Raw genomic sequence first — 27,500 nt, 5'->3', positions numbered from 1 at the left:
TGACATTCCATCCATTGATCGAAACGTCTATATGAAGTGATATATACAATTTTTTTTCCTCTCTTCTTTCATTAATTATGAGACATCAACAGGAACATGTTTTTTCTTTTTTTTTTTAAATCCTAAACGTAACTCTTTTCAAATGCCAGTACTTTTATGTCTCCTCCGTATGATGTAGAATAATTTAGAAAGTTTTTTTTTTTTTTTGTTTTCTTTTTCCTCTTCCTTTCCTTTGAGTTTAAACGTTAGAGAATTTTTGAGAAGATACGAAGAAATTGCAAAATCGAAAATTAGTAACGATCTTACGACTATATATTTTATTGTGTCGTTATGTATAATATATATATATATATATATATATATATACAACGTATGTTGTACATATTAATTGCTTATTAACGCGAAAACTAATATTATAAAAATGAATAATCTAATAAGAAACTGTCTATGGTAAAAAAAAGAAAAAAAAATAAAATACGAATATTGCCCAATGATCGTGTCTCCATAAATGAATAATAATTAGAAATATTTCGGATGATCAAGATAAATAAGAAAAGAAAAAAAGAAATCGTGTAAAAAAGAAAGAAAGAAAGAAAGAAAGAAAGAATGAAAGAAAGAGAAAAAGAAAAGAGTTAGATATTAGAAAGCAGGTGTCGTTAGAAAGCAAATAAATCGATATTTGATCATAATCTAATGAAATAAACAAGAGGATAAAAAAATTAAAGGAAAAAAAGAAAAAGAAAAAGAAAAAGAAAAGAAAAAAAGAAAAAAAGAAATAAATGTACCGTTAGTATTTGATGATCGAAGAAACAGTAGAGGGGCCCCTAGAGTGAGAATACAGGATTCATCATTCTCGAGGTCATTGACCCGACTATAACAGTTTAATTACATTGAAAGGTTCGTTAACGAACTTCACGGTTTCGATGTTTGTGTTCTTGCAACAAGGGATACGTACGTAGCCGCGTGACGCAATCCTTCTATTCTCCTAAAAGAAGAAGAACTCTTTACGATCCGTTCGAGCAAATCCGGCAAAATTGAGTTCATCGACTTACGGAAGTGCATTATGTCTTTGTCGAACGTTCATACCCTATTCTTCTTCTCGATCGTTCACGAAATAGATATCGCGTGAGTGTATTCCAAATTGATGTTCTCCATCTAAACGAAATCGTCCGATTTAAATAATCATCTTACGTAAAAGGATTCCTTTTAAGTTTCCATTTCGATAAAAATTAAAGAAGATAAATATGTGATCGTTAAATTTTTATTACCGAACGTACAGTGAAATTTTCGAAATTTTATAATCATTTAGGAAAATGATGATAGGTGTACTTACGAGGCGAAAGAGAGTGAGAGAGAGAGAGAGAGAGAGAGAGAGAGATAATATCATGAATTTCTTCTTTTTTTTTTCCCCCCTATTTTTCAGAACATATTCCGAACGAATATATATTCTTAATAACGAAGAGAAATCATGACGACGTAACCAAAAATTTATATATACATATATATTCGAAATAAGTTGTTTTAGTGGGGAGTAAGAAAAAGAAATATGTGAGATAGAATACTAGTTAATTAATTAATCGTTTTGCAAAGTGGACATTTTGAATCGTATCAGTCAAAATGCAGGAAGGAGACAATTTGCATGATGATAATTTGTAACCTGGAACACGTGTCAGGCTGGTTTTCTTCGCTAAGATTCTCGAAAGTGAAACTCATTGCCGAAAGTGCAGACAGTGGTGGACATGCCGTCAAAAAGAAATAAAGAGAGAGAGAGAGAGAGAGAGAAAAAAAAAGAGAAAAAGAGAGAGAGAAAAGCGTCACACCTGCGCGAACATCTCTCTCTCTCTCTCTCTGTCTGTCTTTCTCTCTCTCTCTCTCTCTCTCTCTCTTTCTCTCTCTCTTTCTCTCTACTACTCTCGTATATGCTCATCAAAATTAATGGACGCTGGACCAGTCAAGATACTTGTAAAATTATTCGCTCGTTTAGAAAGTTTTCAAATATGTATTTGTACACACGAGAAGTGTTTGATTTTCGATTTAAAAAAAAAAAAAAAAAAAAAAAAAAAAAAAAAAAAAAAAAAAAAAAAATGTATTATATGTCAAGGTCATAAGTTTCTTTTCTTTTTTCAAGTTCATTCAACAAAGACACGTATATACATTGTCAGAATATCATAATATTTCTATTAATCATAATTTATCATATATATCTGTATGTATATACATATTATTGTAATAAGTGTATATATACTATACTACTATATATACTGTACTATAACTGTAAAGATAACGTTTCTTTATAATATGTGTATATATATGATAATGAAAAAGTATAATTTGAAATAAGGAAGAAAAAATGAAAGAGAAAAGGAAATAAAAGAAAGATCTTATTAAAACGATCTACAACAATAATTTCATATAAAATAATAAATATCTAATCGCGGATATTATTTTATATGAGAATTGCGAATCTAAAAAAAAAGATTACACAATATTTCGTTAATAGTAACGAAGAACGTATTTGAAAAGTAAAAGGATTATCTTATCAGATACTCGGAGTATAATAATTTTATATCAAAAAAAAAAAAAAAAAAAAAAGAAAAAAAGAAAGAAAATAAATGATTCGTAATAATTTTGTAACAAAAATTATAATTTAGAAAAGTAATACAAAATATTCTGATAATAATTGCAAATGATAAATTAAACAAACGAAAAAAAAAAAAAAACGAAAAGAAAGAAAGAAAAAAACGATTATAAAAGAAGATAATCAAAACAAAAAGTCAATAGCGTCAATACTTTCTCAACGCGTTTTTTAATTTCTTTCACAAGAAAATACATTTTTTCTTTATTTCAACACTAATAAATCTCAAAATAATTTATCCTATTTACGGTAACATAAATATCTTTATGTCCATTAAGAAATGAAAAAGAAATTTGTTAATTCTTATCTTTTATATATATATATATGAATATATGTATATAGGAACTATATAAACTTCATCGGCACGCATGTATAATATTTGCTTTTGTTTGCGAGGGACACGGGTGCGGCGCATATTCGCAGTTATGGCTTTCTTTGCAAATGTCATCGGATATTTTCTCTTACCGAGGTTGAGAATAATATGGCTGGTGCCATTAGTTGGAATAACAATAACGATCCTGTCAACTTCTTTTTCCTTTTATGACATGTACAGTGAATACAAAAAATATTCAAACATTTAGCTGTTTGTTATGTTAAAAATTTTTATTTTCTCATTAAATTTTCATTCTTTAAAAGTGACAGACCGATCATTATAACTTTTATATACAATACATCTGACGTTAGCTATTAAACGTATATCAAAAAAGAAAATATATTGTGTGTATACATATGTATATATATATATTTTTTTTTTATTTAATATAAAATAAAATATTAACGAGTATAAATAATTTTTTTTTTTTTTTTTATTTCACATAAAACAAATTATTTATATAATTTTCATAAAGAAAATATAAATGTATGGGATTATTAAAAAACTTAAACAAATATATAATGTTTAGCTCTGCTAGTTAATCAAAAAAAAAAAAAAAAAAAAAAAAATTATTTTGAGTACATATAATACGAATACTTTTTATACTAACTGTACGTAGTTACTTCATTTTTAAGGAGCTATCATTTTCTACGGACAAAAATATTGAAAATAATAATATACCTACATACATATTATTCATGCTCGTAGATACATAATTAACGAGATAGCGAATTATGGTAATTGATCGCGTGCGAAAAGCTGACTGTTACGAACGAAAGAGTAAATTAATTTCTTTTTCTCTTTTTTCTTTTCTTTTTCTTTTTTTTCTTTTGAATTCGTATATATTTAAACGTTCACGTCAATACATTTTCCATCCTGGATAATAATAATTCGAAATTAGCTGATAATGCGACGTTAATAAAGAGATAAATAATGAGATAGCACCGAGAATATTCTCGTGGACTCGTTTATGTCGATAATTATCTAGATTATAATCGCATATAAATTGGAAAGATAATTATAGAGCGATTAGATGGAATAATTATGTTAAATAAAGAGAATAAATATGTCTATTGCAACCGATTGTAATATCGTCGTATAATTTGTTGCAAATGATCAATGAAGTCTTGAAATATAATGATTTGTGTTAATATCGAGAGGGGTGGGGGAGGAAAGGGGGGGGTGCGATTATTTTTCTTCTTTCTCTTCTTCTTCTTCTTCTACTTCTTCTATCTCGAAGTATTTTTTTCACGCCGGCAAATATCCAACCAAAAACCACGAAGTATTATCTACGAAGAAATTGAATTATATATTAATTTCTTACTTCAGTCATCCGAGTCTCCGTTAACTGATTTCACGATATAATTTCACTTCTCAGGATGAAAGTTCTCGTCGAGTTTCAACCGTTTATTTTAATAGAAACGTGCGAAATTCACCTACGCGACGATGAGACCTACACGATAAAATATTTCATTTCAAAAGAAAAACCATAGATATTTATCGTGCAAAGTATATATAAATTTTTACTCGAAACGAAAAGAAACACAAATGGTGAGAAACGAAACATTGCAAAAGTATTAATACAATGACGACTATTATTTTTATTTATGATATTTATTTTTATATTTCTTTTTTGAATCATTTATTACATTAAATCTTTTTCTTTTCTTTTCTCCTTAAAAAAAAAAAAAAAAAAAAGAAAAAACCCAAGAAATCAGGAGAAACGAATGATCGGAAAAATATTGTCGCGTCAAAGGTATCATATCAATAAGTATTATTATATATTTTGTTTTAATGTTTTTCTTTTACATTTCAATCTCAAATTATTTTTGTGTTAAATCTTTTTTTCTTCCTTTTCTTTTTTCTACAAAAAAAAAAGAAAAAAATATATATATTCGAGTACTTTCCTACGATAAATCTTTGTGGTTACGTATATTTCATTATATTTTAACTACAATTAACTACGAAAATTCGCATAATCTCTCTCTTAGGCGTTTCTCTTTATTGCGAGCGTTACAAGATTGCGCCGTAGAAATCTTCGACGTTGATTCCTTTTCTTTCTCATCTGTGTTTTTTTCTCCTTTTTTTCTTTTTTTTTTTGTTTTGTTTTTATTTTTGTTCTTTTATTTTGTCTTGTACAACTGAAGATACCATTACCTTATAACATTTAATCGTGCATTACGATACGGAGGTATGCGTAACATTTTTTTCTCTTTTCCGAATACGACAAACACGTATACGACTAACTTGCATAATCGTGTAGAACGCGTTCTTAACGCGTCTAAAAGGAAAGTTACAGGTGTTTGCTGTGGTTTTAGGAAGAGAAAATTATCTTAGGCTAGTTACTAATCGTAGTAACGTAATCAAGGAATATATATATATATATATGCCAAAAAGAAAAAAATAGCAATAATAAACAATAATATTAAAATTATCAACTCAATTCTAATTGATTTCATTTACGATGAAATTTAATTATATTAATTAATGATGTTGCAGATAGCATTAGTGATCGTTGCGATAGCAGTAGTGTCGATCGATCGATCGGCAGCCGAGGATGTCCCAGATTTATCCAGCAACTTGGACGTACCAGCAGCTGCTATGAAATTGGATAAAAATCTACGCCGAGCTCTTTTGAAGGCTTTAACGGATTTGGAAACAGAATCAGTGGAAGAAAGGAAGAACGAGGCTATTGCTCAAGCATACACGGCTAATCAATTTCAGGATGTTTCTTCGAAAAAAGAATTGAATAAAAAAATCGGTATCTCTCAAAAATCTAGCTTTTCGTTCGATGGATTTCCTGGTGACGAGGAAATACCAAGCGAGGACAAACTTCAAAATTCAAGTTTCGTTCAGACCGATAAATACGTAATCATGTCTAGTTCACCCTCGATGACCATTGAAAAAGCTACGAGAAACGATGCTAGAAGTTTTCATGCTCAGAATATTATTACGTCTGATAAAAATCGAGAAATTAACGTAGGACCTAAGATAGAGGAGTTAAATGCGAAGAAATCAAACGTTGACTCTCATGTCTCTTACGTTAATAAAATAGATAGTATCGCTTTGCAATCTGTAACTCCATTAACAGAAGGTCTTACCGGTGTTGCCAGTAATGGTATCGCAATAGCAAATGCATTACCTTTACCAAAACCAACGGTGTCTAGTCTCACGGAGTCTCCTAAGATAAACGATACTTTAACGAATGATAATAAAATAATAGAAAAGTCCGAAGAGGTGAAAATCTTCCAAGCACCGTTAGTAGCGGCATTTACCGTTCAACAGGACGAAAGTGGTGCACCTAAAAGCGTAGTGCCTATCTTCAGACCAACCGGAGATGGCCAGGCATTGACTCTGCAAGAACAATTGGAATTTAAGCAAAAATTATTGGAAAAACAATTGGAAGAATTGCAGCAACAGCAGATTCAACAAACTCAATTTCTTATCAGACAACGTCAACTTTACGAGCAACAGCTTAGGCAAAAACAACAACAACAATTGTATCTTCATGAACAAGCGAGAATCAAGCAGATCGAAGAGCAAACTAGATTAAAGCAATTGGAAGAACAGAGATTGAAACAATTAGAGGAACAACGATTGAAACAGTTCGAGGATCCAAGGATCTATCGGTTTCAACAACAATCTGTACCATCGCTCCAACAAAAGCATCGTTTCTTTGAACAGGCTACTAATCTTTTAAACATTCCAACGCCAATAGAATCCAACGTTCGTTTACAGCCCAGTGTCTCGTTAGAAGTGCCTACTGTTGTCGTTCCACCTCCCTTTCAAGTCAATTTCCAAGATCAATTGAGGTTTCAACAACATCGTCAACAACAACAACAACAACAGCAACAGCAACAACAACAACAGCAGCAGCAGCAGCAGCAACAACAACAACAACAACAACAAAGATTACATCAGAGTTTTGGACCTATAACAGATTTCCAACCACCCGTGGCAGCATCGACGAGATTTAACAGGCAAGAAGCTTTCAACTCTGTCGGTAATTTTGGGTTTAACGAGAAACCTTCAGCAACTAGAAACACTTTTACTTTTGGTATCCCACAAAGAGGTCCAATTAATTTCGTTTATAATCCTTACGTTCAGTACAGACAAATGAGACCTCAGCAAACACCAGCGAAACAAATCCAACATCTTCTTTATCAATCAGGTATCGCTGGTGAAATAGGGAATGCTGAAGGCTCTGGTGGTCAAGAAGATTTAAACATCGTTTCTAAAGTTTTAGCATTAAATGTGGGTGCCATACCCAATAAGAATCTTCATTTTACCACAAGTAACCGTGCTAATGCCGGATTCGTCGCCAAAGTACCCGCAAATGCGTGAAAAAATGAAATAATAATGAAGAAAGATTCAGACGAGTCATGTAAATTACTACAAGACGATATTAAGTATGAAAACGTCGAACTCTCTATTATAATATATATTAACTTCATTTATTACTTTTTCTCTTCACTAAACATTCCTCCGTATATATATATGTATATATATATATATATATATATATATATATATATATATATTTCAATAACAATAATGATTTACTACAATGTAACTAACGCAAGAAACGATCTTCCGTCAGCTCAGGTTGTTCGTTACTTTTCACTCAAGAAACTTATTTCTATAAAGAACATAATTATATTAATTAATTATGACTGTAAACATCGAAAGAAAAGTAATAGCGAATTATCGAATATCGATGTGTTAGACATTTATATTTCATTCTATATTGCATATACAAATTTTGTACATACATAAGTTGTTCTTTACTATACACGTTTAATTCTTGTTCTATTTTGTTTTACTTATCTATTTCTTTTTTTTTTTTTTTTTTCTTTTTCAATGAAGTAAAAAGAAAAAGAAAAGGAAAAGAAAACGAACGAACGAACGAACGAACGAACAAAGAAATATAAAATGAACGAAAAGATAAAAGTAAGAAAATTATTCGAATGAAACATTTATTTTATCGTATACATATCAAAGTATCGCTTAAATCGATAAACAAAGTGTACTCTCTCTCTCTCTTTTTCTCTCTCTCTCTCTCTCTCTCTCTCTCTTTCTCTCTCTAAGCTCGACTAAACTAGACAAATCTCATATATTTTAGTGCGAAGTAATAAACATCGATATATATATTAAGAGAGAACACGTGCTCTTCTTCATCTTCTTCTTCTTATTTTTCTTCTTTAAAGATTAAAAGGTCCCACGAAGTCGTGGATCTTGTCGCGTTCGATATTGAAAATCGCTTCTTAAACTGTAAATAAACTTTCCCCGACGACGATATACGTCGCACAATACCGGCAAAGAAGAGAGTACGAGTACGAAAGAAGAGATACTTTTGCGCGCACGCGCATTTTCAACACCAAGAACGTGTACGTGTAGTGTGTGTGTATATGTGTGTGTGTGTGTGTACTTGGTGTGTGTGTGTGTGTATATGTATGTGCATGTCCTCAATTTCACAAACGTATGGCATAGATTCGTGATTTCTCTCCGGGGAGCTAATCGGCGAATTCTCATTGAAGAATCATCCTCAGATTATATCTTTTCGAGACGTAATTTTTTTTTCTAATAGAATTCGAGATTTTTTTTTTTTTTTGGTTTTATTTTTATCAACATTCCAATGAAGAAAGAAATATTTCACGTTTAAGTATCAATTATTTTGTTCGTGGCCGACGTATAAAAATTGTTTGATTCTTCTTAAAACTCACGTACAATCGCATTAACTAATATCTTATAAATAATAATAGTAACGATATTAATGTAGTAATAATAATAAAAATTATAATAAACATTATAATAATAATAATATTAATAATAATAATAATAATAATAATAATAATAATAATAATAATAATAATAATAATAATAATAATAATAATAATAATAATAATAATAAAATAGATATAATCGACGATTATCATCGCTTATAATTTATCTGACGCCAATTTGTATGAGTTATTGTAAGAATGTTAATAAACTAATTCGTTTCACAAAATTATTTATATATCTATAAATCGTTGTATTTAACATCGTGTTGTATCTCGATTTGATATATATATATATATATAAAGTCAGTAATAATTATTATAAAAATTAAATTGCGATCGAACGAATGAACGATCAATTTGAATGGCTTTCCCGCGATTTTTTGGAATTCTGATCGATAGTAAGCGCCATCTTTCGACCAAATCAAGAATAAACATTGTAACTAACATATAAGATCGAAAGAATAAACATGAGCGAGGATAAAGTAGGTTCATTAGTGGAAGAAGCTTTAAAACGTAAGGAACGTTTGCAAGCACTTAAAAAAAAGAATGAAGAAGGCAAAGATGCAAAGGCAGATTCTCCCAGTAAATTACCAATGTAAGATAATAAATTGTTTTTTATTTTAATCTCGTGAACTACGTTACGAAACTTTCGTTCGTGAACTTAACCTCAATTATAACTTATGATCGTTTGATCTTGCCTTTTTCCTCTCGTAGGCCAAAATTTCGTAGTTATAAGCCACAAGATGAAAGTCTCAAGGAGAAGGTTTTGGAAGATGCAAAACCGGGCGATGTTGAAACAGAAGTTCAAGATCAATTAAGCGCTGCAAAAACTAAAGTTGTTATCGAAGAACTTGTAAGTATTTCGTTACAATACATTTCTTATTATTCCTTTATCGTTGATTGTTTTTTAACAAAAAAAAAAAGAAAAAGAATAAATCGTATATAATAACGTTATGGTATTATATAAAATAAAATAATATATACTTTGAAATGATTACCTTCATTTGGATTTAACGTTACATAACCTTTACGTTACATTGTTTTGACAGGATATAAGTAATTTGGCTCCACGTAAGCCAGATTGGGACTTAAAAAGAGATGTTTCTAAGAAATTGGAAAAATTAGAAAGGAGAACTCAAAAGGCAATTGCTGAATTAATCAGAGAACGTCTTAAACAAGACCAACATAATTTAGCGACAATGGTAAATATGATGATGGTAAATACAATAGAAAAAGAGGAAAAAAATAGAACTTGGCAGTAATATATATTACTGTTATTCTCTTTTTTTTTTTAAATAATTATTCCATGAATGAATACATGATAAACCATTAATGTGTTCGTTATACTAATAAAGTTCTTTTTTTCTTTTCTTTTTTTTTTTTTTTATACAAAAGTGAATAATAGACAGTATAACTTTTTAATTATCCTTAGCTTTATTATTAATGTTATATTATAGGATAGATTAAATATGTATATATATATATAGAAATACAAAATAATAAGACGTTCTAAGATGAACTTACTATATAAGAATTTATTACATAAATACACATTTACAGCATTATCGTAATATTTAAATTATGAGGATATGTAACAGTATGGATTTTCTATTTTTTTTTTTTTTTTTTTTTTATTATTATTTTATAAACTTAATTGTCACAAAATATGAATAAAAATGATGAAAATATGAAAGCATACATATCACGTGCACAATTGATTGAATAGATATTTAAATCATTAAAAAAAATAAAGATATATGTATATATATATATATATATATATATATATATATATATATATATATATATATATATATATATATATATCGTCAGAGTTATTAAAACAAGTATCAGGAATCATACGTGGCATTTTAACGATAACGATCTATTATCATCCGAATAAAATAATTTATATAATTTTAATTCTATAAAATAATCTTCTCGGTAAACTCTGAGGGAGTGCAATTATTATACGCTATGACTAGATATACACATTTTTTCATATTTAGATTGTTGCGAAAAGTGTTGAAACGACAAATAGTATCAACATAGTTATATCGCTACGTATATAATGTCCACCGTTGTGCTTATTTTTTCCATTTTCATTGTTTATTGGTATGTCGTTGTTTGCATTAAATATATTATGATAAACCATTCGATCTGATAAAGGTTGTACCGGTCGGAAATTATGTGTTAATTTGTTACCATCGGACGTACAGAGGTTACGAAAAGTAGCCAACTGAAATTTAAATCTCATCTTTATAAGAGTATATAATACTTTAAGATGAAGGACAAACAGAGAAAAACAAACAAACAAACAAAAAAAGAAAAAATCAATAATTATGAAAATAATTCAATATACCTGATTGTGAGATAATAACTGAGGATCTTTAAAATCTATCCATGTAACAATTTCTAAACAAGGTGGAGTAGTTAAAGAGCCATTGTACGTAAAATAATTTTGCATTGTTGAAATATTCGTTATTAATAAATGTTCCAATAATAATGGCTCCTTAAGTTCATGCTTACTGTCAACTGCTTCTACCGTCGGTAATGCTTCAACTATAGGTTTGTATGTTGGATTCTCTTTATCGGCTACCTGCGTAAAATATTAAAACGCGTATGGTATTATGATGGGATATAACTTCATTAAAATGCAAAGCATTTTTACCTCATAGAAATATGCAAAGACGGCAAGTCCATCCGGATGTTTCATCGCCTCGGTCATCGACTTATAATCCTGTTTATAAAATACAGCATGGAGTTCCATAGCGAACGAATGATTATTGATGTGATCTTCAGAACCTTCAGTATCATTCTCACCCCAATGAAAATGAAGTTGTTCGAAAATGTAATTGTTGTCACCAAGAGGTCCACCAGAAACGATAGCCGGTTCTGACTCGTTTGTCTTAATCATCACTGATTCAATAAAATCAAATTATTTTATTACGCAAGTGGATCTTCTTTCATTTTTTATTGAGATTAGGAAAAAAAAAAATTTTGCACAATTTCAAATATACAATTTGAATCAACGTGAAACGTAACACGATCATTTTCGAAGAATTATCATTTCTCATAGAAGAAATGAGATCTCTTTAACAAAATTAAAACTAACAATAACAGAGAATACAATATTAAATTATTATCTAGATTAATGTTTTCTTTTCGTAAAATATATCATATCCATGATAAACTTTTCCATTATTTCTTTGATAAATATAATAAATCGCTTGTTATATCTATATGTTTTAATTATCTATCCAATAGAGAACGTTAATCTTATCACAAAATTTTTTTTATATTATTATTATTATTATTGTTATTATTATTATTATTATTATTATTATTATTATTATTATTATTATTATTATTATTATTATTATTATTATTATTATTAATATTGTATTTCCTCGATATCTGTTACTTAAACTTTTTCTTCTTTATTTCTTTTCTCATTCTTAAACTTCACTTCCTTAGTTTGTGTTAATTTCGTATTATATTTACTTGATTTTTTTTTTTTTTTTTTTTTTTTTTTTTTTTTTTTTTTTTTTTTTTTTGTATAAATGAAATATCTACATATGACCTATAACTTCAAATAGATTTAAGGAAAAAATGAAAAAAGAAAGAAAAAAAAAATAAAAAATAATAAACAAATAAAATCTCACCGGTATGTCCGTTGTTCGTTATAAAGGAGCTACGTGGTATATTTAATTTTGCAAAACGTAATGGTGTTAGGGAGACATTCTTTACATTGTGTTCCTCAATGTTAATCGGTGATTGATGTTTCCCAACGCAGGAATGATAATCGATGCCCCAATGTGACGTACCTAAAGAAAAAAAAAAGAAAAAGAATAAAAAACAAAAAAAAAAGAAAGAAAGATAGAAGAAAAGAACAAAACGAATTCCATATATTCAACGTCTTCTGGTTATCCCAAGTATTCAATAATATCTTCAAAAGAAAAGAAAGTAAAGAAAATAAAAATGAAGAGAATATGTGTGTGTGTGTGTGTATATATATGTAGATACGTACCATGATTTCCATCGTAACTGAAGTCTTGAGATCCATCAGAGAATTCTGAAAGTGAAACGAATATTTTTTATTTAGAGAACGATGATTTGTTAGAAATGACGTAGTTACACAGAGATATAGCCTTTCGCCATATTATACATATAAGATAAAAAGAAAGTTAATATATTTCAGTAGAGAAGAAAGAAAATTAAAAAATGATCGTGATCGAGAGCGACATTTTTTTTTATTTTTTTTTTTTTTTTTTATTTTTTTTTTTTTTTTTTTTTTTTTTTTTTTTTTTTAACTTGTATAAGGCCCAAGATTTACTTTAGAAAAAGAGTTATGTAAATAGAACAAAATATGAATCACTCTGGGTCATTGTATTCTCACGATCGGTGAAGCGTGCAAACGAGGCAAGTAGTTCGATGCTCACTTATTCATGATGAAAATTTATCATCATGAATAGGATATGATCGATGATTTTATCAATAATTTTTATCTATTCGTAAAGATAATAAAAAAATTATAATATAAATATATACGTGTACTTTTATATTAATATGTATCTATAATAATCGAATTATTGAAATTTAAATGTTTTCTATCTCATTAACATCTTTATCTCTGTCTCGAACATTTGAATTTTATATAAATATTGAACAATGTTAATACATGTAATATAACAATTGGATAGTAATATATAATTGGATAGTAATCGAATAGTTAAAATCAAATTTTTTTTTTTATCTCTATCTTGGCCATTGTAATTTTATATGAGTTACGATTTATTTTTATACACGTAATATTGTAACAATATTAATAATAATAATGATATAGTAATCGATTAATTAAAATCAATTTTCTCAATTTTTATCTTTATCATTTTCTTAATCATTCGAATTTTTTACAAACGACAAATAATGATTTATAAGAAAAATATCATAATAATAATAATAATAATAACAATAATAATAATAATGATAATGATAATGGGATAATAATGATGGAAATTTTTCTGTTTTACGTAGAAAAGCCTTGAAAGAAAATTCTTGAAGATTAAGAAAACAATAAGAAGGTTACTTATTAACATATGTAATTAATACTACTAATAGTTTTTCTACGTCTAAAGATATCTTTCAAAGACAAACGATATCGTTGTATTATAGGCTTTCGGGGTTTTTTTTTTTTTTTTTTTTTTTTTTTTTTTTTTTTTATACATGTGCTTAACACGTGCAAGGAAAGATTTGATTTATAAGACGATGATTACAGACAGTTTTAAAGATTCTACAAGTATAATTCTTAATAGATGTAACAAGATGAAATGTAATTTTATTCATTGAAATCATTCGAAGACGTTTTATGAAGAAAGATTTAAAAATGTTTAAAAGAAATTTTAATCACGTAATCGTCATTTATACGTTTACGTTACTTGCAATTTTAATTTTTAGATTATCAGAAATCCTTCGTTCGTCTCAGATTTAGTATGCCAAGGATATACTTCGGATATCCTTTCATTATATAAAAAAAGAAAAGCATGAAAGAAAAAAAAAAAAATAAAGAAAACATAAGTGCATTATCGTTCTATAATGAATCAATGACCTTCGATCATAATTTAATACAATAAATGGTATTATAATATAGATCCGAAGAGGGATACAATCAAATATCATTAATAAAAGATTGAACCTTTAAACGAATCGATGTGGGAAGACCCTGATATATATACTCTCCCTTCTCCATAGTTTCACGTTCGTGACATTGTGATGCATCTGAAAAATGCACGAATGTCGCGGTCACGTATAGCATATTAATGCGCGAACGCATTGTCGCAAATAAACTTTGTGTTTGCTTTTTTTTTTTTTTTTTTTTTTTTTTTTTTTAATAAAGTTCACACGTATAATTCACGCATGAGACAATAAAATACGAAGTTCAATGTTTTGCGGTGGAATCGTACCATTCGTTTGAATCATTTTCTCGAGAACAGAAGAAAATTTTTCTTCGTAGAATTTCCGATATACGCATCATATACGCATGAGTGTGTATAAAATAGAGAAAGAGAGAGAGAGAGAGAGAGAATGATTGTATTTTGAAATATATATATATATATATAATAATTACGTAATGGGAGAATATCATACGTGAAGAAGTGCACGAATTGCAAAAACGATGTCATTCATATATTCCACGTAATTTGAGTGATAATGAAGCTATAGATCGAACATCATGATCGTTAAGATCTCATTATACTAACAACATAACTTTCAACATCTACATATATGTACATATTTACCTACATGTACATATGTATTACACATACATATTGTATATATACATATACATATATATATATGTATATATGTATATATATTCTGAATACGTCGTAGAAAGTGCAACGAGTAGCGTTCCTTTCTTTCGCTGCACCTTTCAACGATGGTTTTCGAATTCTCCTTGAAAGTTAATTTATACTAATTTTTATGGCAAAAAAGGTGTGGATCCGATTAGGTGTGTGTGTATATATATATATATCTTTCTTTTCTTTTTCTTTTTTTTTTTTTTTTTTCTTTTTTCTTTTTTCTTTCCGATATTACTTTTATCGAATTGATTATACTTTATCAACATGTGACTGAACGTTTGCTCTTTCATTGAATAATCTGGTAAAAAAACGATCTTTGATTAGCCAACGAATAAGATTATTTCTTTCTGCGATGACGCGTTATAATATATGTTCGTAGAAACGTTTAATGTCGTCAAAAAGAATCCGACTATCACATGTTTAGTCCGATTAGAAATTAGATACAGGATGTACGATCTCAGATAACAGAGATTTGCAAAAGGGAACACCCTTTTTATTTTCTATTGCAATTTCAATTGTAATTTCAGAAAGAGAGAGAGAGAGAGAGAGAGAGAGCGAGAGAGAGCGAGAGAGAGCGAGAGAGAGAGAGAGAGAGAGCGAAACTATATTTTTAGTCTTTTTTTCTTTTTTTTTTTTTTTTTTTTTCTCTTTTTGATTTTTTTTATTCATTTATATAATCTCGTATTATTGTAAATTTAATTCGTCTTACGTGCATTCAGTTAATCTTATCTTCAAATTCAATTTCTTCGATTAGAGAGAAGTGATCGTAGAAAAAGAGAGAGAGAGAGAGAGAGAGAGAGAAAGAAAGAAAAATAAAACTTTCAATCGGCGAATTTCTTTTCCTTTTTTATTTCTTGTTCTCTTTTTTCTTTCTTTCTTTCTTTTTTTTTTGTTTCTCCGGTTTTTTCCCCTTTGATCTTTTTTTTTTTTTTTTATTATTATTCATTTCCGTTATCACAGATTAAATGTGAATGGGTATATCGCACGTACATTTACTTTGTCCTTCTTTTTTTCTTTCTTTCTTTCTTTTTTTTTTTCTTTTTTTTCTTTTTTTATCAAATACAATTTTTTCGTATTATCATATTCGAGCAAATGACATCACCGTTCTATTTTTCATGAAAATTTATCACAGTTTTTCCTGTTATATACCAAACCATCATAATCCCTTATTTATTCATGTCATACGAATGAATCATACGTTTCAAAAAAAGTTTTCTTCGTCATATCATCGACGACTATGAAAGACTTTGATCGAATTCGATGATCGATATAAAAAAAAAGAAGAAAAAAATCGAGTCGAGTTATTTCGCAAAGAGACAAATACGATTTTTTAGTTTCGTCGATTTACTCGTAGAATCGTCATCGGCATTCTAATTTTCATTTACACGTTTCTGTCCGACATATGGACATATATTTTCGTATTATCTACAACGTTGAAATTAACGTTCCTTCGCGTATCATACAAATACACATGTATTAGAACGACCAACGATTCTTGATAATTATTTCTTTGTATTAAGTAGTAACAAAAGGAAATATAAATTTAACTCTTCGAAAATTTACATTTTTATTCGTTAATAATTTTTTAAAATAATCCTAATGTGTATATAACATAACAAATGGTCCATAGTAAAAATTATTTACTTTAAGTCATATTAAAGAGAATTAAAATTTCATATTTTGAAAGTACAACTTTATTATTATTAATTTTAAATAACAAATCTAATCTATAATATAATAATCTAATATATATGTATATATATATATATATATATATATGTATATTATCTGTAACGAACAGATTTTGATAATTATTTATCTCTATTAAGTTATATCAAAGGATAAAATTTTGATATAAAAATAATAAAATTTCCAATTGAATAATTAAATAAAATTTATCATTCGCTTTAATTGTTATTAATTTTAATGAACAGCTTTAATGCTATAATATAATAATCTAATATATGACATATAATATTTTAACAAAGCTGATCTTAATAATCATATCTTTGTATTAATTCGTATCAATGAAAACTGATATATATATATAAAGCCCCACTTGAATTCTTATTAATTTTAAAGATCAATTCCGATATGCGATGTAATCTAAATATATAACGTATAATATCACAATGGTTCTTGGTTTTATTTTTTTTTTTTTTTTTTTTTTTTTTTTTTTTTTTTTTTTCTTTTTTTAATTCAATCATATCGAAGAAGATTAAAATTTAATACTTCAGATCCTCCACTTCTTAGTCTTTATTAATTTTAAAGGGCAACTTTAACGGACGTATGCCAAAAAAAAGATGAAAATGTGGTGTAATAAAATAAACGTCATTAGAGATCACGAAATATAAGATAGGTGATAAGGATGTGACGCAAGCTTCTAATAACAAATAAAAGCGTCGTGTGGCAATTAATCAGTACGTAGGCGTCGAACGATCAATTAAATAATTTATTCGTATCATTCGAAGGTACGAATAAAATTGTATTTATTCTTTAAAGGATCATCGATGTTAAATAAAAGTTTATCGGCCATTAAATATTCGTACGCAGTAATACGTTTGTAATATTAATTATTTACATGATTCATATGACATCATTTAAGGGTAATAAAGATTTTAATTTTTTTTTCTTTTTCTAATTTTTTTTTTTTCTTTTTTTTCTTTTTCAATGTTTTTTTTATCCTCCGTCGAAGAGAAGAAATAAAAGTCATTTTGTGCGGGGATCAAAACAAAAGGGAAGCTTCGTTGTTTGACTGACACGAAGGTTAATAAGAATTAAGAATTAAGGAGAATAAATTTAATGAAAATTTATCAAAAAAATTGGCACGATCAACGATCCTTATATAATTCGATCGAATACTTATTTATTATTATCTATATATATATATGTATAACTATATATATATATATATATATATATATATATATATATATATATATCAAGCTGATATATTCGACAGAAAAGAAAAACACTATTAATATATCATCCTTTCTTCTGCCCCCCATCCCACCCCCACCCCACCCCTACGTCCTTTGTTGATTTTTTATTATTAAATAGAAAAATCCTGATGAACGTATTCTCGATTTCTCTTTTCAAGTTTCAATTTTTTCTTTTTTCTTTCCTTTCCTTTTAATTTTATCTTTTTTTTTTTTTTTTTTTTTTTTTCCAATAAACGAAGAAATGAAAATGAAATCGTATATGAATGAAAGTAAGAAGATATCATCGAGGATTATTGTTAAACTAGTACTCACTGATTATAAGAAGAAATCCAAAAAATATTGTCCAAATATTGATCATCATGTTGCTTCGCAAGAATATCTTTTTAATTGACACACCATCGAATTGATTTATTTTATTGATCACAGGATAATCTTCTTCTTCTTTCTTTGACTACTTTCTCCTTGGTACTTGAAATGATCGACGACGAGGGATAACGAGAGATTAAGATAAAGAGAAAGAGAAAATGTGAGAATAAGTCTAATATACTCTCGGCGGTCGACTGAGCACTGGCCGGCTCGTCGACCATGTTAAATAAGAGTTCTACCACTTCTAGTGCGCGTTGTGGCGCAACTGAAAGAAGTCGTTCGACGACAACGACGATGACGATGATGACGATGACTACAACGACGACGACGACGACGACGACGACGACGACGACGACGACGACGATGACGAGGACAACGATGATGACTACGACGACGAGGACGACGAGGACGACGAGGACAATGAGGACGATAATGATGAGAGCGAGGACAAGGATGAAGAAAAGGAAGATATCAGATAATCAACTCGATGAAATCGTAACAGATAATTTTCAAACGACTCAAATAAGAAAGGAGGCCCTTGCTTCTTAATCTCGAGGTCATTCTCCTCCTCCTCCCCCTCCTCCTCCTCTTTTTCCTCCTCCTCTTACATACGTGGATTGACAAACTCTTATTATCATTTTTACGAACGTTTACTTAGCATTTCATCGTCTTCTTACGTCGATAATAACGTAGCCGAACTATTCATTCTTATTTACTAACTTGCTTCCGGCCCCGAAGGTTCGAAGGCAAATATTCCACAAGAGTTTAGAACTGGTTTTAGTCTTCCGTTCCTCTTTTTTTTCTCTCTCTCTCTCTCTCTCTCTCTTTTTTTTTTCTTTGTCCTTTCTTTCTTTCTTTCTTTCTTTCTTTCTTTCTTTCTTTCTTCCTTCTTCTTCTTCTTCTTTCAAGGACACCGACGATTTTATTCGTGAGATCGTAAGGAAAGAGAGAGAGAGAGAGAGAGAGAAAGAGAAAGAAAGAGAAAGAGAGAAAGAGAAAGGGAAAGAGCATTGCACTCTTCTTAGTGATAGAGAAAAGACTAAATTTAGTTTATTTTAGTCGTATGTCTACGACAATAGTTTTAAATAAATTGTTTGTAATATCGTGCAACGTGATCGATTTTTAATACATAAAAAAACAAGTATATATATATATATATATATATATATATATATATATATATATATTGTAATTATAAATAGATATATATTTTGAAAAAAAAAAAAAACAAGAGAGCAAATATCGAGGTAAACGAGTTTTACTCACTTCTTTTTCTACATTTTCCTCTTTTTTTTTTTTTTTTTTTTTTTTTTTTTTTTGAGGTGGATATGAGATCCTTTTTTATTTCGCATTTATGTGCATTGAATATTTAGATTTTTAGAACGTGATAGCGATTACAATGTTAATTAATTTACAAGAGATCACGTAAATCGTTACTAATATATACACGTTGAATGTACACGTGAGTATATACTATGGATAAAACTATGAGACTGTTGTGTATATAGGTTCAAATGTCATTATTTACAATCCACAACGTCCTTTAGGTTGAAATTTCCCTAATGTACATTATATATTCGTGATTGTACAAAAAAACAAAAAAAAAAGAAAAAACCATGAAGATCATTATCCAATAATATTATGAGGATTTAGTAATTAAATCCAAAATTCATCTTCGTTTCAAATATATATATATATAAGTACACTTATATATAATTTCTTGTTAGAATAAAATCAATAACAAAGGTTATATACATTAATATATAGGAATATGAGATTCAATCGATCGTGGATTCATATTTCATAAAAGTAAATTATATCACATTTCATAGCTCTGCTAATTTATTGATGTCTTTAACTTCTTATACGGTATTATAAGAATGCTTTCAACCGAATCATAATGTAAAGTCTATTTACAGAAAATGTCGAAATATCATGAATTTTTTATACGTTTATTTCATATATGTTACGAAACGTTGTATTATAAATATTATAAGAAAACATTGATATCTTTAGATAAGCTTAATATTCGTTTAAAAAGTAATAAGAAAAAAGAAATAGATTAAAAAATTTATTAATAATTTTAATAAGAATTTTCGTAATTATACGTGAAAAAAAAGATTATTGTATGTACGAGATTCTATGTCTTAGATCATGTCTATTTAATGCCTTTGATTATTCCCTTATCAAGTTAGATTGCCGTATTTAAAATGAATTTACCGCCTGATAAATATGTTGACGAAACAATATGGAATAATTTATAAGTACTGACCTCGTCTTTAGATAATATTATGTTACGATTTAATATGTAATTCAATTGCATTGTAAAAATTGTTCTCTTTAATTTTTCTTCTTCTTCTTCTTTTTTTTTCTTTTTTTTTTTTTTTTTTTTTTTTTTCTTTTTCTCTTTCCTTTTTCTTTCTTACAAATCTAGTACAAAACATCGACAATAATGTGTAAATCGTTTATAACATTGTATTTGTGAAGGCGTGTGTGCGTGCACGAAGATGATATAATCCCAGAAGAATTATCGAGCATCACGTTTTAAGTATATAAAGGAAGGAACTAATGAACAGTTATAACGTATAAAGGCTGTTGCACAACTGGAAAACTTTAGTCAATTATAAAAGAGGATAATTTACACGGCTTAACAAAGACAGATATAATCCTATCGTATTCTGATTTTACGCTCGCAATTATATTCATTCATTTCCAACCAAATTCTGTTTGAATAATTTTATTATCGATAACGAGTGCATAACAGAATAATATCTTGAAATAATGCGTCACCTTATTTGTTTCAATGCCTATCACTACCAATGATATATTGACAATGATTTCTTCCGTGTATATCAGGATAATGATGAAATCTAATAAAAATGCATTTATTGCATTCGCATTTATCTTTCTTCTAATCTTTCTTATTTCTAAAAAAAAAATTTATATATATATATATATATATATATATATATATATGTATACACATGTGCGCGCACGCAAGCACGTGCAATGAATATATATACGTATATACGTGTATATATATTATATATAATATGTATGTACGTGTACCTTTTGGCCGTTACAACAGGTGAATCTAATTTGAAAAAATTTACGAGAATTCGAATCAAGGTGCATGAATACGAAATGATCAAATCATATTAATCATAGAACCGTAAAAAAAGGTAAAAAAGAAAATTAATGTACAAAATAGAAAAAGTAATATTACTTAAGATCGAGTATATACTTTCTATTTCCATTCGAACACTTACTATTGGTAGAAAGATTCGTGATTGGTTTTTAAAAATTTCGTCGATCGTTATACCGCGCTAACAAAACTTTGAAAGTTCAAACTCTGATGCCATCTGTTGGACGACGTTAGAATTACTCTCACAGCGAAAGATCGTCGCGCCGTTTTCACGAAGGACCAATCACAGAACAGATAGAGAGTGCGGGCGCGTTCGCACGTGATGTTCGGTTCGTGTCGTTGAATTTCGAATAGTAAAGAATAATGGTGTAGAGAATATATATATACACACACATGGATATACAAAAATACGTATACGCGTTTGTTTCGTATGGTGTGATCATCGTACGGAAGATTATAATCGTAAGCTAACGTCGACACGATAATTTAACCGTTTTGTCGTTGACTTTGGAGGTTCGAAAACGATCGTCGTCATCATCATCGTCGTCGTCGTCGTCGTAGTCGTCGTAGTCGTAGTCGTCGTAGTCATAGTCGAAATCGAAGTCGAAGTCGAAGTCGAAGTCACCATTTCTAACTTTTTATTCTTCGTTTATGAAGGTTTAAAGCTCAGGAACGAGAAACGATCGGCATTTTTTTTTCTCTTTTACAATATATTTACGGACGACGGGAGTCGTGGCCAGTAACACCTGATGGCGTTTTCCTGAAGGATAGACGAAGAAAAAATAGAGAGAAAGAAAGAGATAGGAGAAAGAAAGATATATATATATCATACATATATATATATATATGTATGTACATACATACATACATACTCGGCTGCATAGGTAAAAAGCAGAGCGAGAGAGTGAATGAGAGAGACAGAAAGAGAGATAGAGAGAGAGAGAGAGAGAGAAAGTGCGAGCGAGAAAGAGGAAGAGTGGTAGAGTGAGGAGTGGTGTGAGTGAGGTGGGGTGAAGGGCCGGGGGGGGGGGTAGGAGAGCTAGTAAAGATGGAGCGACGATCGGAATGGGATATCGGGAGGGGGAAGGAGAGAGAGAAAGACAGCTTCTCGTCAAATGCGCGGGCTTTTTTCCGGGTGTGGTATGTGCGTGTAGTAAACACCCCTTAGTCGGTACGGCATAGACGAAAAAGAAAGAAAGAAAAAGAAAGAGAGAGAGAGAGAGAAAGAAAGAAAGACAGAGAAAGAGAGAGAGAGAGAGAGAGAGAGAAAGAGAGGGACGGAAAATGCGAGTTAACGAAAAAGAAGGACGAACGTATATACGAAAAAGAGACAAATCAACGAGTTTGACGAGCGAAGGAGAGTGTAAGAGAACGAAAGAGAGAGAGAAAGAGAGAATGAGCGAGCGAGTGAGTGAGTGAGTGAGTGAGTGAGTGAGTGAGTGAGTGAGTGAGTGAGTGAGTGAGTGAGTGAGTGAGTGAGTGAGTGAGTGAGTGAGTGAGTGAGTGAGTGAGAGTTACATACACAGTGGTGGGGTATAGAGAGACAATGTGTGCGTGAGAGAGAGAGAGAGAGAGAGAGAAAGAGAGAGCGAGCGAGCGAGCGAACGAACAAACTCGGAGAGAGGGAGCACAGAGAGAAACGGTTTTGTCGAGAGGAAAGGAGGCGGCAAGCATTGCCAGTGGAACGGACTGAGAACGAAAGCAGCAGCAGGAGAGCGAAGAGAGAAGGAAAGGATCTCCGTCAAAATGTCGCTGAAAACGCCAACGCGGATACAGTGATAGGGCTTTCATCGTATATCACTGCGGTATGCAGCTTTTTCTTGGATTCACTGAAATACTTTCATCGAGTTGCGTTCATCGAACGATCGATTATCGTTGGATTTGCTCGTGATTATATACGAATCTCTTCTACTTTTTCTTCTTCTTCTTCTTCTACTTCTACTTCTACTTCGTCGAGAAACAGAAAGAGAGAGAGAGAGAGAGAGAGAGAACGAGAGCAAGAAAGAGCGAGAGAGAGAGAGAGAGAATTCAACATGCGAACGAGAGAGTGAAAAAGCAAAAAAAGAACGAGAGAGCAAGAGAGAGAAAGAGAGAGAGAGAGAGAGAGAGAGAGAGAGAGAGTCGATGTAGATGCAAAAGATAGTCATGGGAGCATCGATTGCGCACGATCACCCGGTTTCCCTCTATTTGTTTCCCTCGGGCTCCGCGTTGTTTCGTCGTGGCTGCTACTGCGTGTAACGACATCGCACCACGATCAACCTCTTTCTACATTCTTTCTCTTGTCGTCGACGACGACAGCTATATAACTATTACTACTACTACACTACTACTACTACTACTACTATTACTACTACTACTACTACTACTACTACAACTACATTATTACTACTGCACTGTTACTACTACTCAACTATTACGACGACAATACGGACAACGGACAACAACGATAACGACAACGACGACGACGACGACAACAACAACGACCGTCATCATCGAGAGAAAGAGAAAGAAAGAGAGAGAGAGAGAAAGAAAGAAAGAGAGAGAGAGAGAGAGAGAGACACGATCCATATTCGCGAATACGATTTTTCAACCGGCACATCCTCTATCGTCATCCTTCTTCTTCTTATCGTGGTTTTTCTTTTTTTTTTTTTTTCATTTTTTCCCCCTTTTTCTCTCTCTCCCCCCCCTATCCCCTCCCCTTTTCTCCTGTTGATCGTTGTAAAAATCTCGCGCGCGAAGAAAATACTTTCATAGCCAGAGCACGACGACGTCGTCGAGAGTGTTCGGCTGACGAAGCCGATACTCCCAGGTATCATCTATCTTTTAACACATCCATGGTTAAGTCCTAAACATTTCCTCTCTTCCCTTTCCCTCCGCCCCTGCATAGTTCCGACCCGTCACGTCCCTTCTCCTTTTTAATAAGAATACATTTATTTATTTATATGTTCGTTTATGATTAACGCGAATGAGAAGGATTCTTAATTTTTATTTGTATTTATTTGCCATGTTTTTTTCTTTTTTTTTTTTTTTTTTTTATTTTTTGTCTTTCTCTTTTCTCTTTTCTCTTCTCTTCTCTTCTCGAGTGTTGACCGATCGAGCGTTTAAACTTTTCTCACTATCTTATTTTCTTCGTTACTTCCTTGTTACGTTGCCTCTCTGCTTCCTTCTTTAATATCGTTCGTTTCTTTTTTCTGAATAAGATGGACTTGCCGAAAATGTGTATCATCTTTATGCCAATGATAACTGAGATCCTAACAATTCGATCCTACTACCGACCCTTTGTTCGAAAACCTCCTTTCGTATTACCTTTATTGCATAGAGTATTAATCCTTAAACTCTCAAGACAGTGTCGCTTTCCTCGAGGGAGAAAGAGGAGAAAGAGTAGGAGGTGGAGGAGGAGGAGGAGGGGACGTCAGTTTGTTACAGGACATTTTTGATTATCGTAAATTGTTCCTTGTTGTAATACGATATTGCTCTTTCGTCATCTACGTGCCTCTAAAAAGGATTCCACTCGTCGATGCTCGTGTCGTTTATCATTTCCTTTCGTAGTGCTTCTTCTTCTTGTTTTTTCTTTTTTCTTCTTTTTTTTTTTTTTTTTCACGGTCGTGATGAATTTATAGAACGGAAAAAAGAGGATTTATTTTTCCGCGCGCTCATCTGACTTTCATTTCAATTAGTATTATCGGTAATTGTAATTGCTTCTTTTCTTTTCTTTTTTTATTTTTCTGTTTCTTTTTCTTTTTTTTTTTGTTCTCTTTCTTTTTTTGTTCTTCCACGATTCTTCTCCTTGTAACACGTTTAAAAATATCTACTGTCTGTGTGTATATATGTGTGTGTGTGTGTGTGTGTGTGTGTGTGTTTTAATTATTCAGATTGCAAAAGTATATATGTGACATGTATGTTGACATTCAGTCATTGATTTGATTTGATTTAATTTGATTTGTTAAAAGAACTATGATTAGGTTGTACATTTAAAGATATGATTTTACTTATATATCATTATTAACTTCTATTTCTATGGGTTTCAGGTTTGTCGTAGTGTTAATTGTATATGAAGAAAATGGTGTCGACACGTCAATCAAGTAGCATAGGTGCAAATAATGGAGGTGGTAGTGTTAACGACATCAGAGAAGTTAGTCCATCGAGGAAACATCAGGCATCATCCTCTGCTGGATCTTCCAGTACATCTTCTTCAGTTTCACCTCCTTCGATGTGCAACTTAAGCCTTTTTGATTTGCCGGTTGAAATCATTGAGAAGATCTTTAGTTATTTGAATTATAATACTGTAGCGCATTTACGTCCAGTAAGTATTATTATTATTATTATTATCCATAGAAATTCTATTTGATAGAATTAAATTACTAATTTTACTTTGGCTCGTAAAGATTATTCATTTGATTTTTATATTATAGGTTTCTCATCAAATGGATCGTGTCTGTGGAAACATTTTAAATTCGGCATTTCAAAAACTACAAGCACAAATGTTAAGTCGCTTTCAAGCGATCAAATCTCAAATGCCCAGACGTGAATCCGCACGTCGTAATCATCCATTAGCATGTGAATCAGATATTATAGAAACTCTACATATGCGACTTACTTTATTACAAATGTGTTTTGGTAAACACATAGAAAGAAAACATTGTTGCTTTTTTCCTGGAGAGGTAAATCGAATAAAATTTTTATTCCTTCAAATATAAGAGATACCTATTGCATTAATATTTTAATTACAATGTTTACAGATATTGGATGAAGTTTTTCGTATATTACATTATATAAAGGTTACTCCAAAATTAGCACGACCTTATAAAGTCACAGATGAATTGTTTGATTTGAGTACTATGGCTATGGAATATTTTAAAGAACGAATCGAGCCAATGTTACCAGAAATTCCTTATTTTGGAGCTGATTTTCTGGATTTAGCAGGGACATTCCCTTGTGAGTAAATAATTATATTTATTAAGATATTAATTTAGATATATTGGATTTAATTAATTCAATGATAAAATACAATGGATGTATTGTGAATTCGCAGCAGCTAGTAATGTTAGTAAACCATTTATGTGCCTGGATTCTGCGCCCTTAAGTGTTGGAAGCAGTAAAGCGGGGAGTGGTAGCGGGGAGGAAGGTTCTCCTCCACATTCCTCCGAAGATCCTGCTCTCTTAGAAACGAATGTTTCACCTCCACAATCAAATATGGTATTACGGAAACGGATTCGTAAAATAAAACAAGGAATGAAGAGATACAACAGTCAGTTGACGTTAATGCGTAGGGATTTAAGGAGTTGTAAGGCGAAAATAGCCGAACAACAGAAACAAATTGTAGAGTATGCTACGCGTCTCGACGACAATGACAAAAAGAATGAAGAGACATCTCGCAAGTTTAGCACACTACTACAGGTATTTACCCAGGTATACTTACTATACGTGAGAGAGTGAGAGAGAGAGAGAGAGAGAGAGAGAGAGGAGAGAAAGAGAAATAGATATGTATAAATTGTAATATTCGAAGAATTAATTCTCGTCGATTTTGATAAAACAAGTAGATAGATTTAAATTAGAATTATATCAAGATTTGATTATAATTTTGATTGAAATTTTATAGGAATTAAATAAATGCAAGACAGAACTACAATATTGGCGGTCTAAATCTCCAGCGATACCTGTTTGCGTTGGTTGTGGTCAATCTATGCCCGTACCTACGGAAGATCTACAAGCTTTAGTCAATCAAGGAGTAATGCCAGAGGTATTTGGAGAAGGATTGGATTTTATCCCTATAGCGGATGCACATAGTCCTACGGAAGTTGTTCAACAAGCAACCGTTACGCAATCTCCATCGCCAGGAGCACCTTCGGAACCTGCTGAGATGGCACCACCTAAAGCACCTATACCAACGGATT

At 30.5% G+C, this 27,500-nt stretch overlaps 4 protein-coding genes across 9 annotated transcripts in view; 3 read left to right on the top strand and 1 right to left on the bottom strand.

Annotated features, from left to right (window-relative positions):
* LOC118443241 (uncharacterized) overlaps positions 1-8,778 on the top strand; it is a 15,423-nt gene extending 6,645 nt beyond the window's left edge. For both annotated transcript variants that reach the window (XM_035869909.2, XM_085654929.1), the window contains exon 2: positions 5,508-8,778. In XM_035869909.2, the coding sequence (XP_035725802.2) occupies positions 5,508-7,352 (1,845 nt within the window). In that variant the 3' untranslated portion in view covers positions 7,353-8,778. The remainder of the gene's footprint in view (positions 1-5,507) is intronic.
* A 447-nt stretch (positions 8,779-9,225) lies between these two features.
* LOC118443331 (coiled-coil domain-containing protein 12) lies at positions 9,226-10,217 on the top strand. The gene is made up of 3 exons (XM_035870132.2): positions 9,226-9,386; positions 9,506-9,644; positions 9,841-10,217. The coding sequence occupies exons 1-3, from the start codon at positions 9,259-9,261 to the stop codon at positions 10,051-10,053; spliced, it is 480 nt and encodes a 159-aa protein (XP_035726025.1). The 5' UTR covers positions 9,226-9,258; the 3' UTR covers positions 10,054-10,217.
* A 405-nt stretch (positions 10,218-10,622) lies between these two features.
* On the bottom strand, positions 10,623-18,728 carry LOC118443324 (carbonic anhydrase 7). The gene is made up of 6 exons (XM_035870117.2): positions 18,408-18,728; positions 12,822-12,866; positions 12,457-12,618; positions 11,463-11,710; positions 11,154-11,390; positions 10,623-11,030 (listed from the first exon to the last, which is right to left on the bottom strand). The coding sequence occupies exons 1-6, from the start codon at positions 18,454-18,456 to the stop codon at positions 10,797-10,799; spliced, it is 975 nt and encodes a 324-aa protein (XP_035726010.1). The 5' UTR covers positions 18,457-18,728; the 3' UTR covers positions 10,623-10,796.
* A 3,185-nt stretch (positions 18,729-21,913) lies between these two features.
* The window catches only part of dmpd (F-box protein dampened), a 5,769-nt gene continuing 182 nt past the window's right edge, over positions 21,914-27,500 (top strand). The window contains exons 1-6 of one of the 5 annotated variants that reach the window (XM_085664724.1): positions 21,914-22,068; positions 25,635-25,909; positions 26,019-26,267; positions 26,346-26,541; positions 26,639-27,003; positions 27,206-27,500. The exon at positions 27,206-27,500 is cut by the window's right edge and continues 182 nt beyond it. In XM_085664724.1, the coding sequence (XP_085520850.1) occupies positions 25,658-25,909; positions 26,019-26,267; positions 26,346-26,541; positions 26,639-27,003; positions 27,206-27,500 (1,357 nt within the window). In that variant the 5' untranslated portion in view covers positions 21,914-22,068; positions 25,635-25,657. The other 4 variants (XM_085664722.1, XM_035861814.2, XM_035861806.2 and 1 more) reach the window with 4 other exon arrangements.

Source organism: Vespa mandarinia, chromosome 2 (genome assembly GCF_050613455.1).
Source record: "Vespa mandarinia isolate Hongniang chromosome 2, ASM5061345v1, whole genome shotgun sequence".
Taxonomy (NCBI): domain Eukaryota; kingdom Metazoa; phylum Arthropoda; class Insecta; order Hymenoptera; family Vespidae; genus Vespa; species Vespa mandarinia.
Note: the sequence above shows the minus strand (reverse complement) of the source record. Positions and strands in the feature narration are given on the sequence as shown.